Below are 13359 nucleotides of genomic sequence, written 5' to 3' on the forward strand. Positions count from 1 at the left end.
GTTTTTTTTCTTTTAAGAGGAATGACTGATGATAAAATAGCGAAGTGTGCAGGGACAGGGGTATAGTTTGGGAGACTAGATGAGGGTTTTAATCAGAGTTTAATCATAGATAGATAGATAGATAGATAGATAGATAGATAGATAGATAGGTAGATAGATAGATAATTTTATTGATCCTGAGGGAAACTACAGTTACATTTGTGGGAATATATTTTTTTTTCTTTTACAGATAACATTAAAAAAAATATAAAACTGATATGTACAAAAGTTGTTATACATAATCGTTATTAGCCGAAATGATCAGATTTCATGTATTACAGAAAGTCTCATCATCCTCATAAAGGCGTTAAAACTTCGGAATCTTGCACGTTGACATCAGATTCCACCCCCACGTGGGTGAATTGCTCAATCCCAAATGCGTCATTACGCCCTACATAGGTGCACTACATATGGTATGAACTAACGTCCTACCGAGTGCACTATATAATCACCAGGGAGACATTCGCTACACAGCAGCATTATTACTGTAAAGCCGAACAAGCTTGTACAAGGTGTTGACGTTCCAGTAGCCGATTGGCTGTTTCCTTACAAGCCCCTGCCCAAAGCGTGCTCCTATTGGTCAATACCTATCCACAGTCAGAGTATCAGATATGCCCATGACTACTCACACAGTTAACTAGTAGTTTAAAAGGACCACGCTAGAGTACAGAGTGCTGAATTACTTTTAACTCTTATTCATTATGGATAATATTAAAGACGGCTGGTTCACTGAGACGTGCACGTTATGGCCTGGTCAAGCGATGAGTCTTCAGGTAGAAGAGATTCTCTATCAGAAAAAGTCCAAATTTCAGGATGTGATGGTGTTTAAAAGGTAAGGTTCAGATCAAGAACAACCTGGGGCTGTAATAGCTTCCCGTTGAATGTTAATGTGCTCTCTTTACCTTTTTTGTTTTTCTCTGAGGTTTCCTAAAAATAACGGCGGCTTCATTACGGTGCGCGTGCCCGTGCGCGCGCGTGCACGAGCCACCGTTTGAATTTAGCATTTAGCATTGAACTGATAACCTGCTTTGTGTAACGTTTTCTGAATATAATATACCGTTTTATAGGTCTAAGTGTTTACTACGAGACGTTTATCACTTTCCTGACGAAAAGAGTGAAGTTTATTGGTCACAAATTGTCCATATATTCACGAGGGAATGATAGTAATGTTGTCAGCAAGCATGTTCTCAAATCTCCTCAGTTCTAATAAGCAGTGAGTTCACTACAGAAGTCTGTGAATCAAAGCTTCTTAAAAAGTTTTCCAAGAAACATGTGCAGTACTATATATTACTTGACTATTCCTTTAAGCAGTAGGGGTTATATTAACTGTATCCTGCATTGTAACAACATAATAATACGACAAATATACTCTGAAAGGTTACATGAAGTCAAATAATCACTTGGTACAACCACGGTGAGCGGAAAAGCATCTCAGGGTGCAGGTGCCGACTGGTGTACAAAAACAGCAGAAGAACAGAAGATTTTTACATCTTATATAGTGCACATTATATAATATATACTCAGCAACAACAACATTATTATTGTTATTTGTGAAATAGGCTAGAAGATTGGGAATAAATGGACCAGGGGACAATTTTCAATTCTTTATTGTACATATTTGGAGATCTTGTGCCCACAGTAATAGCAACATATGTTTGCTCTTATGCTGTTTGACCCGATTAACACCAAGGTTCTATTCACCACAGTTATAAAGATGTAAAATGTTACTAGAGACTTCCTGCTAGAGCAAATTAGTTTCCTTCTGCAGAATTAGTGTTTGGTAATTTCTCTTGTGTCCGTGTTTAATCGATTTTTATTTCTAGACGAATTCCAAAGTCGGCGTTCTATGTGAAAATACTGTCAGGATAATGTTTTGTTTTTCTAACAATTTTCAGTTATTTCAACTGGCCTTAGAAAACTGCCTGGCTCAAACAGAAATGTTGTATCTTCATGCCACTTCTATTTTTTTTATAGAAATAGTATAAACAGAGCCAAGTATTCACCTCTTTAAAAAAAAAATCTATAACCTATTTAACCAGGTTCAGTGATTTCAGTAAGTACAGCTGTTTGTGTGTTACTGGCCCCATTGAGCATGTTGGTTTCTTTACTGTATTTCTGCTGTTGTCTGCAGTAAGACCTATGGAAATGTTCTCGTGTTGGATGGCGTGATCCAGTGCACAGAACGAGATGAGTTTTCCTACCAAGAAATGATCGCCAACCTCCCGTTGTGCTGCCACCCTTGCCCTAAGAAGGTAATGAGTGTGTATCCTCATCCTGGTTCCTCGGCTTATATAATGCAATTATTATGGTCCAGGATCCCTGAGATCGAGTTACTGTCTGTGTGGAGTTTTGCATGATTTCACACTATACCTGTGGGTTTCTTTCCACGTCCCAGTAATATGCTGGGATAGGTTGCGTCTCCACCCGGACCCTGACATGGATACAGTGGATACTGAAGGTCTATGAAGAGTGCATCACTTTTTGTACTCTTAAATGTTCCTTGACCTTGTGTTAGAGAAAAAAAAACATATCACACAGCCATCTTCAGCAGCGGTGTAGCAGTTGCCCAGAGTTTGACAAATCAAGGTGGCAGTATTTTATGTTTGTTTTATCACAGAGGCGACACCCTATAGCTCCAGGGTTTAATCCCGAGTTCTGGGTAATATCTGTACAGGTTTCCTTTAGGTTGACTAGTTTTAACCCATTTACATTTATTTGTTTAGCAGAGTTTTATTGTTTTAATCAAAGTGACATACAAATTGCAGGAAAAACCATGCAAAGCTGGGGACTACTATAGTGCTACTTTACAAGAGTTTTAAAAACATGATAATCGGTGGACTGGAAACTCTATATTGGTCCTTAAGTGTGAGCGAATTTGTATGTGAACGGAGTCTTGATACAGACTCGGGTGTCTCATCTACATTTACTGCATTTATCAAACATGAGTGACTTTAAATTTAATCTCATTTGATACAACTGAGCAAATGAGGGTTAAGGGCCTTGCTCAGGGGCCCAACAGTAGTGGCTTTGTGGACCTGTGATTCAAACTCACTACATTTAGAATCTGGGGTGTAATGTTGCTTCCCAATATAAGAAAGATATTCTTTAATATCTTCGATATTATCCCTGAAAGATATTTATCTGCTAGTCGAATTCCCACATTGTCAACAGAACTACTATTTCTTTCAAGGCTCATGTAAAGGGAAACGGAAACACACCAGGTTATGGCTAGTTTTGTATTTGTAACCCGTGCATGCCATGGCACACTGTAAAAATGTAAAAGACTGCAGTGATCATGACGTCTATCTATAGAACGTCTTGCTTAAGGAGATTTAACGGTTTAATACAGACATACCAGTTGGTGCCATTTGCAATAGCTTGCCTCTTTTTGAACAGGTTCTGATCATTGGTGGAGGAGACGGCGGGGTGCTGAGGGAAGTCGTGAAGCATCCGATGGTCGAGTCTGTAGTTCAGTGTGAGATCGATGAGGTACGCATCAGGTTTCCTTGCTGCTTGAGCTGAAGAACAGATGTGTAGGCTGATCTATTGCACTTTCAGTTCTCATATTAAGCTTTGCGGGTATGTTTCAAACAGGATGTCATTAATGTTTCGAAAAAGTACCTCCCTGGAATGGCAAAGGGATTTTTTAGCCCCAAGTTGACTCTGAATGTTGGAGATGGTTTTGAGTTCATGAAGACGAATCAGGATGCTTTCGATGTCATCATTACGGATTCCTCAGACCCTGTTGGTAAGCATGCAGTGTACAATAGGACACATTTTCTTGCCCTTGCTCCATGCTAATAGCATAACAGCTCTGTTTAACACTTTAATATTGACTACATTGTATTGTTTCCAGGTCCAGCAGAAAGCCTGTTCAAAGAATCCTACTACCAACTGATGAAAACGGCACTACGTGAGGGGGGAATTCTTTGCTGTCAAGGTTAATACATTTTCTCACAGACTTGAACAAGTAGTGTATCAATGTACTGAATTGAGTACATGGAAATAAGCTGAAGCACCATGTCTCTCTGCCTCTGACTTTAAATTCAAAAGCGATGTGTTTCATCTGACAATCCACTTTAAATTGTCTTATTTAGAGGCATAAGCTAGTTATTAATCAAAGCATTAAAAGGTCTCTGTAATGGCATGATTGTAAGCAAGGAATTGCTTTACACACTTTCCATGTGTAAAGGTTTGAATTTATTATATGTCTTCGAATGTCTGATCAAAAGTTATGCTCCTTTTACTTTTATAGGAGAGTGTCAGTGGCTGCACTTGGAGCTGATCAAAGAAATGCGCGTCTTCTGCAAGTCGCTCTTCCCTGTTGTGGACTACGCTTACTGCACCATCCCTACGTACCCGAGCGGACAGATCGGCTTCATGCTCTGCAGTAAAAACCCGGTGAACACCCCTTCTATACAGAGTAGTGTGTGAGAGTGAGTTTGTGTGTGTGCATGTGCGAGAGCGTGTTTCTCTTACACTCTTGTACTTTACTTTCTGCAGGAAATAAATTTTCGTGAGCCAAGGAGGGAGTTGACGAGCGATGAGATTGAGAGCATGGACCTTAGATATTACAACCCTGAAATCCACAGAGCTGCTTTTGTTCTACCTGAATTTGCCAGAAAGGTGAACATGGACAATTAGCTACTTACTGAACTGTACGGCACACTGGACTGTGAGCGTTTGGGTGAAGGAGTGAAAGAACATCGTCTTATCATGTTAAGGGTGTACAAACTTTTGCACTGTACTATAGTTTGCTGTATTAATTCTTTACAGTGATTTTGTCCTGGCCAATTATAGTTTAAAAAGAAACATTATTATTATTATTATTATTATTATTATTATTATTATTATTATGATGATGATGATGATGAAGACATAGTATGACATTAGACAAAGAAAGCAACGATCATATAAGAATAAATACAAGAAATTAAGAAAGTGATAAGAAGGTAAATGGTAAATTGCTTATTAATTACATTTTAAATGTGTTAAATCGACAAGCTGCAGATAGTAAACTAACCCGAGTAGAGTACAATGAGTAAATGAATGAAGTTGTTGAAATTCAATTCAATTTTATTTGTATGGCCTTGTTAACCTATTTCCGGCACCGTTTTGTGATAAATCATTTTCTTTTTATAAGTGTGTACTATATGGTCAAAAAGTGCAAAAGTTTTGACATGTAGTCTGTTTTGTTAAAGTTTTCAACCGTTTGCTGATGGAGACTTGAAACATGGAGGCGTAGAAATCGATCCAAAGCCATCGTAGCAAAATAGTTCGTCTCTATTGTAGTCTGAAGTCATCTTTATGATTTGTAATTGGCACTGAACGCCGTAACCTCCGGGATCTTTAGGCTGCTATGTGGGGTTTGTCTGTTATTAGAGTGATGAGACTCCAGCAAGAAATGGAGCACCAGGATGATGAAATGATCACGCTGATTAGAGAAACCAGGAAGATTCCGTGTATAAAGTATAATGGAGAAAAAAACAAAACGAGAATGTCGGCAGAAACCACCGTATTTTCTTAAAATGGTTTGGTTTAAGTTGACGTGAGCATTGTTTTTCTGCATACGATGCTGTTTGGAAATCCCTGGAGCTGCAATAACCTGTATTTATCTCTCCTTCTTTTCTCTCCCAGGTTCTAAGTACAGTGTAACTGGATTCTTGGCTGCCATCTTGTCTTAACGCTGCTTTGTGAAATCAGGGCGAAGCCGTTAGTGCAACGTGTGTGTGTGTGTGTGTTTTGTTTACTGCCTTTCCTCGTCATGTCATGAAAAGGGAATTTATGTGCATTTTGCACACTTCGAGCTCCTAAAGACTTCCTGCTTTTTATTTATTTGCTTTTTGTCGCTTTCTCATATCCGTGTTCAGTTACCGAACTTTCTCATCACACGTTACATGTTCTACATGACATACGATATGACGGTCATAACAAGGTCAATGCAAACATCGTCTTATTTTGTCTTACATTCCACTGCGGCTCTGTCCTGAGCTTTTCATCTCCGTTTTGCTGACATGGCGATCAACTTGAAGACGCAGCGTTCGAGTTTGTTGGCTGTTGAAACAGGACATGAACTTTTGTTAAAGATTTTTAGTAAACTGAGAGGTTGTAGCTTGATGGCTAATTAATCCATAGAAACAAATGTTAACAAACTTTAAAATGCTACTAATAAAGTTAGCTAATACAAATTAACATCAAGGAAAAACGGTTTCAAGTAAATATGCATCATTATGAATTATGTGCTGTGTCGTTATCAGTTTTTTGCTCAATATGCATTTAGTGTGTAACTTGTTGGCTTTGGATTACTATTGGTAAAAGAATAGAACTCTGCAGGCTAAAACTCACAAACCGATGTGAAACATGCTTTTAGGTTTGTAACAATGTCCGAAAATGGGTCCAGTCTCCTGTCGGAACTCAGAGCCGGTCTCCAAGCCGACACATCGCAGGGTGATCTAAACACTTAGACTTTTTGGTTACTAAAGACTGTTTTAGTTAGACTTAACTGTTAACTCTATAATTACTACAAAAATACTGAGAAAGCTCCTCAGACCTGGATGAGAATGACTTGATCAATCAGCCATCAAATTATAAGAGAAATTGCCAAATTAAAAGTAACAAAATTGCCAAATTAAAAGTAACAAATGAAAAAACCCCAAAAAGAGCATGTCATGCAAAATCAATCAAGAAAACCAAGAACTCTTGAACCAAAAAAAAAAACCTTCAGATATCTTCTCAAAATATACCCTGGGGCTCCTAGGAGCCCAGGTGCCATATCACCTTATTTACCAGCATTACCTCCTATGTTTTCTAAATACACTGACCCAATTTCCCCTTATTTCCCATTACCTTTCACCCATATGCCCATTTATGGATTTTCCTCCCCTTATTTGTCATGACCTCAGACTAAACACCTGGGCCTTCTTCAGACTGCTCAACAAGTTTAAGAGCACCACATGCCCATTTATGGATTTTCCTCCCCTTATTTTTCAGGGCCTAGGTCTGTGGACCACTGTTTTTTCATTCTACATAACATGTTATTGCTATGGACCAAGGTCTGAGAACCATGGTCTTCATTTTCCATAACAATTTATGAGCTAAGGTCTGTGAACCATGGTCTTTTCCCTTCTACATAAGTTGTTATTACAAATGTGCTCAGTCTGACTAGGCCTGACAGCCCCGAATCTGGTTGCAATAAACATCTTTGGCCTACAACATCACCTACATATGTCTTATGACAGCAATTGTAATATTTTGCAAGGCCTAATAATTTACTGTGGTTATAGTATTGTAAGGAATAATATTTTAATTATTTCTACTAAGATTTTTTACAACATTCCCCACTGTAAAGTCTCACCAAACTTATGTTGCAGTGTTCTGAACTACCTTGTCATTTCTACTAACCCATATATCTATCTAATCACGACGACCTCTACCCCAACTTACAACAACTTACAACACTCCGCACCAAGTAAAATCATTCTGATCATTTTTAAGTGTGTCGATTAGCAGTGTGTCTTTTAGGCTCTGTGGGTTTAGACCATCATCATGTATCTGGTACTGGAAGCAGGGATCAGCAACTGAGCTTCTATCTATAAATTCATGTTAACTTTCTTAAATCTGTAACATGATTTGAAATAATAAAATGCACAATAAAAAACTGCTTTTTGTCTTTCTGGGTGATGGCAGTGGTGGCTTACTGCTGTGCCCATGAGCAAGACTTGACCATTACTGCTCCAGGGGGTCCTGTATCATGAGCGAGACCCTTAACCCTTACTGCTCTGGGGTGCACTGTATCATGAGCGAGACCCTTAACCCTTACTGCTCTGGGGTGCACTGTATCATGAGCGAGACCCTTAACCCTTACTGCTCTGGGGTGCACTGTATCATGAGCGAGACCCTTAACCCTTACTGCTCTGGGGTGCACTGTATCTTGAGCGAGACCCTTAACCCTTACTCCTCCAGGGGCCCTTTATCATGAGCGAGACCCTTAACCCTTACTGCTCCAGGGGCCCTGTATCATGAGCGAGACCCTTAACCCTTACTGCTCCAGGGGCCCTGTATCATGAGCGAGGGCCTTAACCTTTACTGCTCCAGTGGGCACTGTATCATGAGTGAGGAAGATCAGACAGAGCTGATTATTTCCTTCAAAACTAACATCTCATAAAGTTTTATTTTCTTTATCCTTCAGCAATGTGTCTTTTGATAGAACAATTCTTCAAATAATCCTTCTCCGTGTCATCATTTGAGAATTCTCAGTAGTCTAAAAACCTGGACTCACAGATCTGAGGCAGCAAATTCAAACTATCATTTAATAGTTTCACAGCAGAATTAAGTATATATCATCATCAAATATCAAATTGCTGCCAAACGAATGAAAAAGTCAATGTGCATTATAATGGGATTTTACTGGGATTCAATAAATGCACTTAATTGTAATTATACTTAATTGTAATATAAAACATTTTTTTATTGCAGTTGCATTTATTATAGAGCTCTAACAGTATCTATAATATTAACAATAATAATAAGTAATAAATAAATATAAATAATATTTTTTCTCATCAAACCACCAGATGGCAGCAGTAACCTTCCTGAGATCCTTTCCAATGGTTCTGGGATCTCCAGTTCAACTATGAAGGAAGTAGAAGAAGGAAAAAATGTTTAGAGAAACACTATATACATGATATGGTGATATATTAGAAGTCATTGAAGTCACCAGATCGTGGCTTGATCACCAAAGCATTTTTTATTTATTTGTTTGTTTGTTTATTTAAACTATTTTTTTTTTACTGTAGTTCAAGTTTAAATCAAGAAATAATTTGAAGCTTTATTTCTATTATCGTTTCTTCCTGTAAAAACCCTTTCTTTTAAATGAGAAACTTCTGATCTCGCTGTTTCTGGTGACTGGAATTTAATCGAAAACATCTAGTCATTACGAGACTCCAATCAGTACGACGTCTCATAAACCTTCTAAACATTTTGTTGCTAAGAAACGTTCCTGCAGTTACTGAGAACTAACTTGACTTTTCTCAACAGAAGAAGTAGCATGTGTTGTTGTTTTTTTATGTGATGGTGCTGCACATTTTTATTTGTTCAGCAACGGTCAATTGGCATGAATTCTTCAAACACACTCTATCAGAAGCAAGAGCATGTCAGCACTATATTAATCTCAGCAGAGCTCTAGGGCCTGAAGTCAAGCTGCTGTGAAAAATGGAAAAGCTTCGAATATTAGCTTTCAGCTCCGTGAGCTCAGCTTGGTCTGGGCTTTTGTGCATTCGAACGACACTTTCACTAAAACCAGATCAGCTTTTTGCCTTTCATCGAGTCCGTAGAGGTGAATGAAAAACAAGTAATCAGCTGCAATTTCCAAAATTATTGGCACCCATTAAGAAAATGAGCAAAAAACATATTTTTTGATATTTAAAGTAAATTGTTTTAAATTAATTTTATTAAATGTTAGTATTTAAGTTTAACATCAATATATTATATAAACCCTCATCTATCACTTATTGCCAGATGTGAAACATGTTTTGGTCTATAATATCTTAGCATCTCTTTTTTTCTGACTATATTATCCAACACTTCCAAAGCTGTAGAATGAAATTGGCATTTTATTTTTGTATAAGCAAATAAATACAAGAACGAACTAAGTACAGCAGTGCAACTGCCATTTGTTCTGAGTTTTTCTTATAGTTTTAAACTCTTTTTGATTTTTTAATCAACTACATGACAAATTCATGTACTGAATATCTAATGACATCTTATTCCATTGTGTTGGATTATAAAGGAAATTTATGTGTGTGCAACCTCATATTTTTCCAAAAGCAAATTAATAGCAATTATTACCTTTGCATTGATTTGGATTACTTATAAAATGTTATTTAATTATTTAAAAGTAAAGATTTTATGAGAATAAGAAACCCTATTCTCCAGAGGGGTGCCATTAATTTTGCAGCTGTGTGTCAGTTTGCAAGATTGACCACCTGATACCTACCGAATTATAAAGTGATGTTGAGGATGGTTGACTTCTAGTGTTTTGTATTTTCTTTTGTTTGTTTGTGTGTCTGTCTTTATCTATTTATTTATTTAGAATTATTAATTCAAGGGCTTGTCATCATTATTATACTAAACATTTTTTATTCTATCAATCAATTTCTTTTACTGTTTATGTGACATTTCACACTGGGATATTCAAAGTAAGTGCTCCAACATCTTAGATATCAGTACGTATATAAATCTTTTTTTTTTAAAAAGGCTACAAAGGTAAAAAAAAAAAAAATTGTTGAAGTACAGCATTGAGCGCTGCATATGAAAGACTCATCCCACTGACTCATCCCAGAACTCGATCTGCTCATGCTAATCACATTCACTCCAGTTTGTCTTTATAGTATACAGTTGTAGAAGAGTGATTTCAAATCTCACTATCCAATGAATACCCAGGAGACATTGGGGTCAATTTTATATCTGTCTCCTTTCAAGGTTTTTTGCGTCATTCTGTTGATCCCACCAACTGACACCCCAACCGTCGCATCTGGCTTACTCATTAAGGATTTGCATCTACATCCAGATTTCTGTAAAGCAGCTTATTAACAATGTCTATTGTTCAAAGCACTATACGAATAAATTGAACAGAATTGATCGTGGTGCATCCCTGTGTTCTACTGATGAACCTCTTCTGAATTCAATATACAATTATATTATTTATTCATTGTAAATGATCATCTGCTTGCACGTAGGTCGTTCGGCTTCATTTGAGTTATTTTCAAGCTGAGGACTGTTATTATCTTTTTTTTCCCCTCCATCATTTTCCCCCACAATCACACTGATAACTGAGCTACCTTAGGTGTCAGACAGTTCAATACCAGTTTCTGACCACGCAGGAGAAATACGACTCCTAAACACAGGGAATAATGTTGACACGGTGTGATATTTATCCATAAAAAAATCAAACATTAATCAGTCCTTTGCAACACTTTGTTTATCTGAACGTTATGCATTGAGTGCAAACAGATAAAAAGCTATAATGTAGTATTGATTTGTTCAATGTACTGTATAAATCCTCTTTTCAGTGTATGATGTCTGTCATCCTGGTGAGGAATTTTATACACTTGGAGTTTAATGATGCACAAAACAAGAGCTTTGATAGCATTACTTAATGAATTAGAATTAGGTTGGATTTGTCGTCATTGACATTTTTTTCCTTTTTGCTGTCAGGCCTGTTTACGGCTCTGACGTGAGCGTGGCGGCATGGGTGTTTCACGCCACTGAGATGACGGGTTTGTTAAGAGGTTAACCACTCGGTGCTTTTGTTAGACACTAACCCTCCTACTCCACCAGCCCCCCTCCCATCATCCACCAAGCCCTGCGTCAACAGGAGCCTGGGGTATATAAGACACAGCCACCTGAATCCCAAGCTCAACACACTTCGGCAGAGGACAGAAGCATCTTTTGACTTGCGCTGACTTTAAAGCAGTCTGAACACTAGTTTGTGAACTCTCGTTCAGCTTCTCTCTTTCTCGTTTTTTTTTTTTTTTGGTTCTCCCTAAGTCGTGTCAGCATGCAGCTTTTAGCCAGCTTAGTGTCTCTGCTGCTGGTGCTGTACAGTGTGAGAGCAGCAGCCGTGCTTCCACTGGAGGAAAGGATTCCATCAGATAACAGGGTGAGTCTGAAACACCTGCTGGCTTTTTAAAACTCAATGGCTGCATGAAAAAGATTTTGGATGTGATTCTTTATAATAATAATAATAATAATAATAATAATAATAATAATAATAATAATAATAATAATAATAATAATAATTCTTATTATCATAGCAAATTTTATGCATCATAATATAATTAAATTAACTAATTTTACATTGATGCTTAATAAAAAATAATGAATATTATTTTTTTTTCTTAGACTCAAGATGCTACAGAATTTTAAAAAATTATGGATGAATATCAAAGCCTTAAAAAGAACACAGACTAAAAAACAAGCCCTAAAAAGAACATTGAGAGAACATTAAGAACAATGTAATTGAGAGTCATTTTAAACATAAAATCTATTAGTAAATATGATTACAACATGACACGTACAAGGTGACTTCATATTTTTTAAACTAGACAATTGTTTTGCCTCCTAATTTAGTAACTGTAACTATTTATTGTTTTTGGACAATAGTTCATGTCTTGATCACTGTCCTACTCTGATCTCCTCAGGAACTAAGTAAGGAGCGGAGGGAATTGATTGTCAAACTGCTCACCCTTCTGCTGAATGGTGCGGACAACGACGTGCTGGCCAGATATCTCACTCCTCCGGATGAGGAAGAGCCCATAGAGTCTCGCCTGGAAGAAAGAGCCGTGTACAACCGGCTAGCGCAGCTGCCTCAGAGAGACCGCAAAGCCCCGTGTAAGAATTTCTTCTGGAAGACGTTCACATCCTGCTAACCCTGTGCTCTCTCCCAATGCTCTCTGCTCCTCCTCGAAACCTTCACATGAACTGTGCACACCATCACTGTACATATCATTGGCACTGTCCACTGATGGGTCTTAATGGACTTTACAGATGCAGCCAGATTGTTTAAGATATCGATGATTATATTTATCTATTTATTGATCTATTGATTTACTATTTATGTATGTTTTTGAACATCATCTCAAACCAATAAAGCATGGTTATGACAGTGGCTTTCGGATAAGGGATGTCTCAATGTCTCAAAATTTCCAGTTCCTGGAAAAAAAAAGATTTAAATGAAATCATTTTATCCCAATGGATAAATAAACATCTTTGCTGTGTTTTTGTGGATTGCTTGTGAAGGTGTAATAAATATTGTCACACACGCTAATTTCTCTATCACTGGCTATACCAATCAGCAAAGTTCTTATTTTTTTATTGTGTATGTTTTCTCTTATTATTATTGTTTTTTTTTAATTCCCTTTTCCTTACTTCATTACATTTTTATTACTCCCAAAAAAATGCATCAGTGCTCCAGACCGTTACAAATTGTAAGCATGTAATCAGCAGGTACTGAAACGAGGGAGTTTCTGTGGCTTTTTTTTGTTTTGTTTTTTTCTCTCACAGATTTTCTCATGAGTGCGGCATCTCCTACTCACGACGGCGATATTAAATAAAACACGTTCTCCTATTTTCATGTTTATACTTTCAGTCTATAGCTTCAGTCTGAAACATAAGCCATGACTACATCATTTTTCAGAACAAACAGTCAAATCATTCATTATAACCTGTAATGTCATATATTATAATATAAACTTTTGCACATTGTTAACGAAACCGGCATATAATATATTTCAGTAGATATAAAATAATTAAATAACCTCT

General features: G+C 37.2%; 2 protein-coding genes across 2 annotated transcripts; both read left to right on the top strand.

Annotated features, from left to right (window-relative positions):
• Positions 1-632: 632 nt before the first annotated feature.
• On the top strand, positions 633-6277 carry srm (spermidine synthase). The gene is made up of 8 exons (XM_027170758.2): positions 633-871; positions 2171-2291; positions 3436-3528; positions 3634-3787; positions 3896-3979; positions 4295-4440; positions 4543-4665; positions 5677-6277. Exons 1-8 carry the CDS (start codon positions 741-743, stop codon positions 5692-5694), a joined length of 870 nt encoding a protein of 289 aa, XP_027026559.1. The 5' UTR covers positions 633-740; the 3' UTR covers positions 5695-6277.
• A 5166-nt stretch (positions 6278-11443) lies between these two features.
• On the top strand, positions 11444-12825 carry sst7 (somatostatin family member 7). The gene is made up of 2 exons (XM_027170691.2): positions 11444-11698; positions 12240-12825. Exons 1-2 carry the CDS (start codon positions 11597-11599, stop codon positions 12465-12467), a joined length of 330 nt encoding a protein of 109 aa, XP_027026492.1. The 5' UTR covers positions 11444-11596; the 3' UTR covers positions 12468-12825.
• Positions 12826-13359: the final 534 nt, after the last annotated feature.

Source organism: Tachysurus fulvidraco, chromosome 23, assembly GCF_022655615.1.
Source record: "Tachysurus fulvidraco isolate hzauxx_2018 chromosome 23, HZAU_PFXX_2.0, whole genome shotgun sequence".
NCBI classification, from domain to species: Eukaryota; Metazoa; Chordata; class Actinopteri; order Siluriformes; family Bagridae; genus Tachysurus; species Tachysurus fulvidraco.

Excerpts from the sequence above, each read along its gene's own strand:
- sst7 (XM_027170691.2), top strand. The coding sequence starts at position 11,597 with ATGCAGCTTTTAGCCAGCTTAGTGTCTCTGCTGCTGGTGCTGTACAGT. Across the intron at positions 11,699-12,239 it reads GGATTCCATCAGATAACAGG|GAACTAAGTAAGGAGCGGAG; the intron begins GTGAGTCTGAAA and ends TGATCTCCTCAG.
- srm (XM_027170758.2), top strand. The coding sequence starts at position 741 with ATGGATAATATTAAAGACGGCTGGTTCACTGAGACGTGCACGTTATGG. Across the intron at positions 872-2,170 it reads GATGTGATGGTGTTTAAAAG|TAAGACCTATGGAAATGTTC; the intron begins GTAAGGTTCAGA and ends TGTTGTCTGCAG. Across the intron at positions 3,788-3,895 it reads GGATTCCTCAGACCCTGTTG|GTCCAGCAGAAAGCCTGTTC; the intron begins GTAAGCATGCAG and ends TATTGTTTCCAG.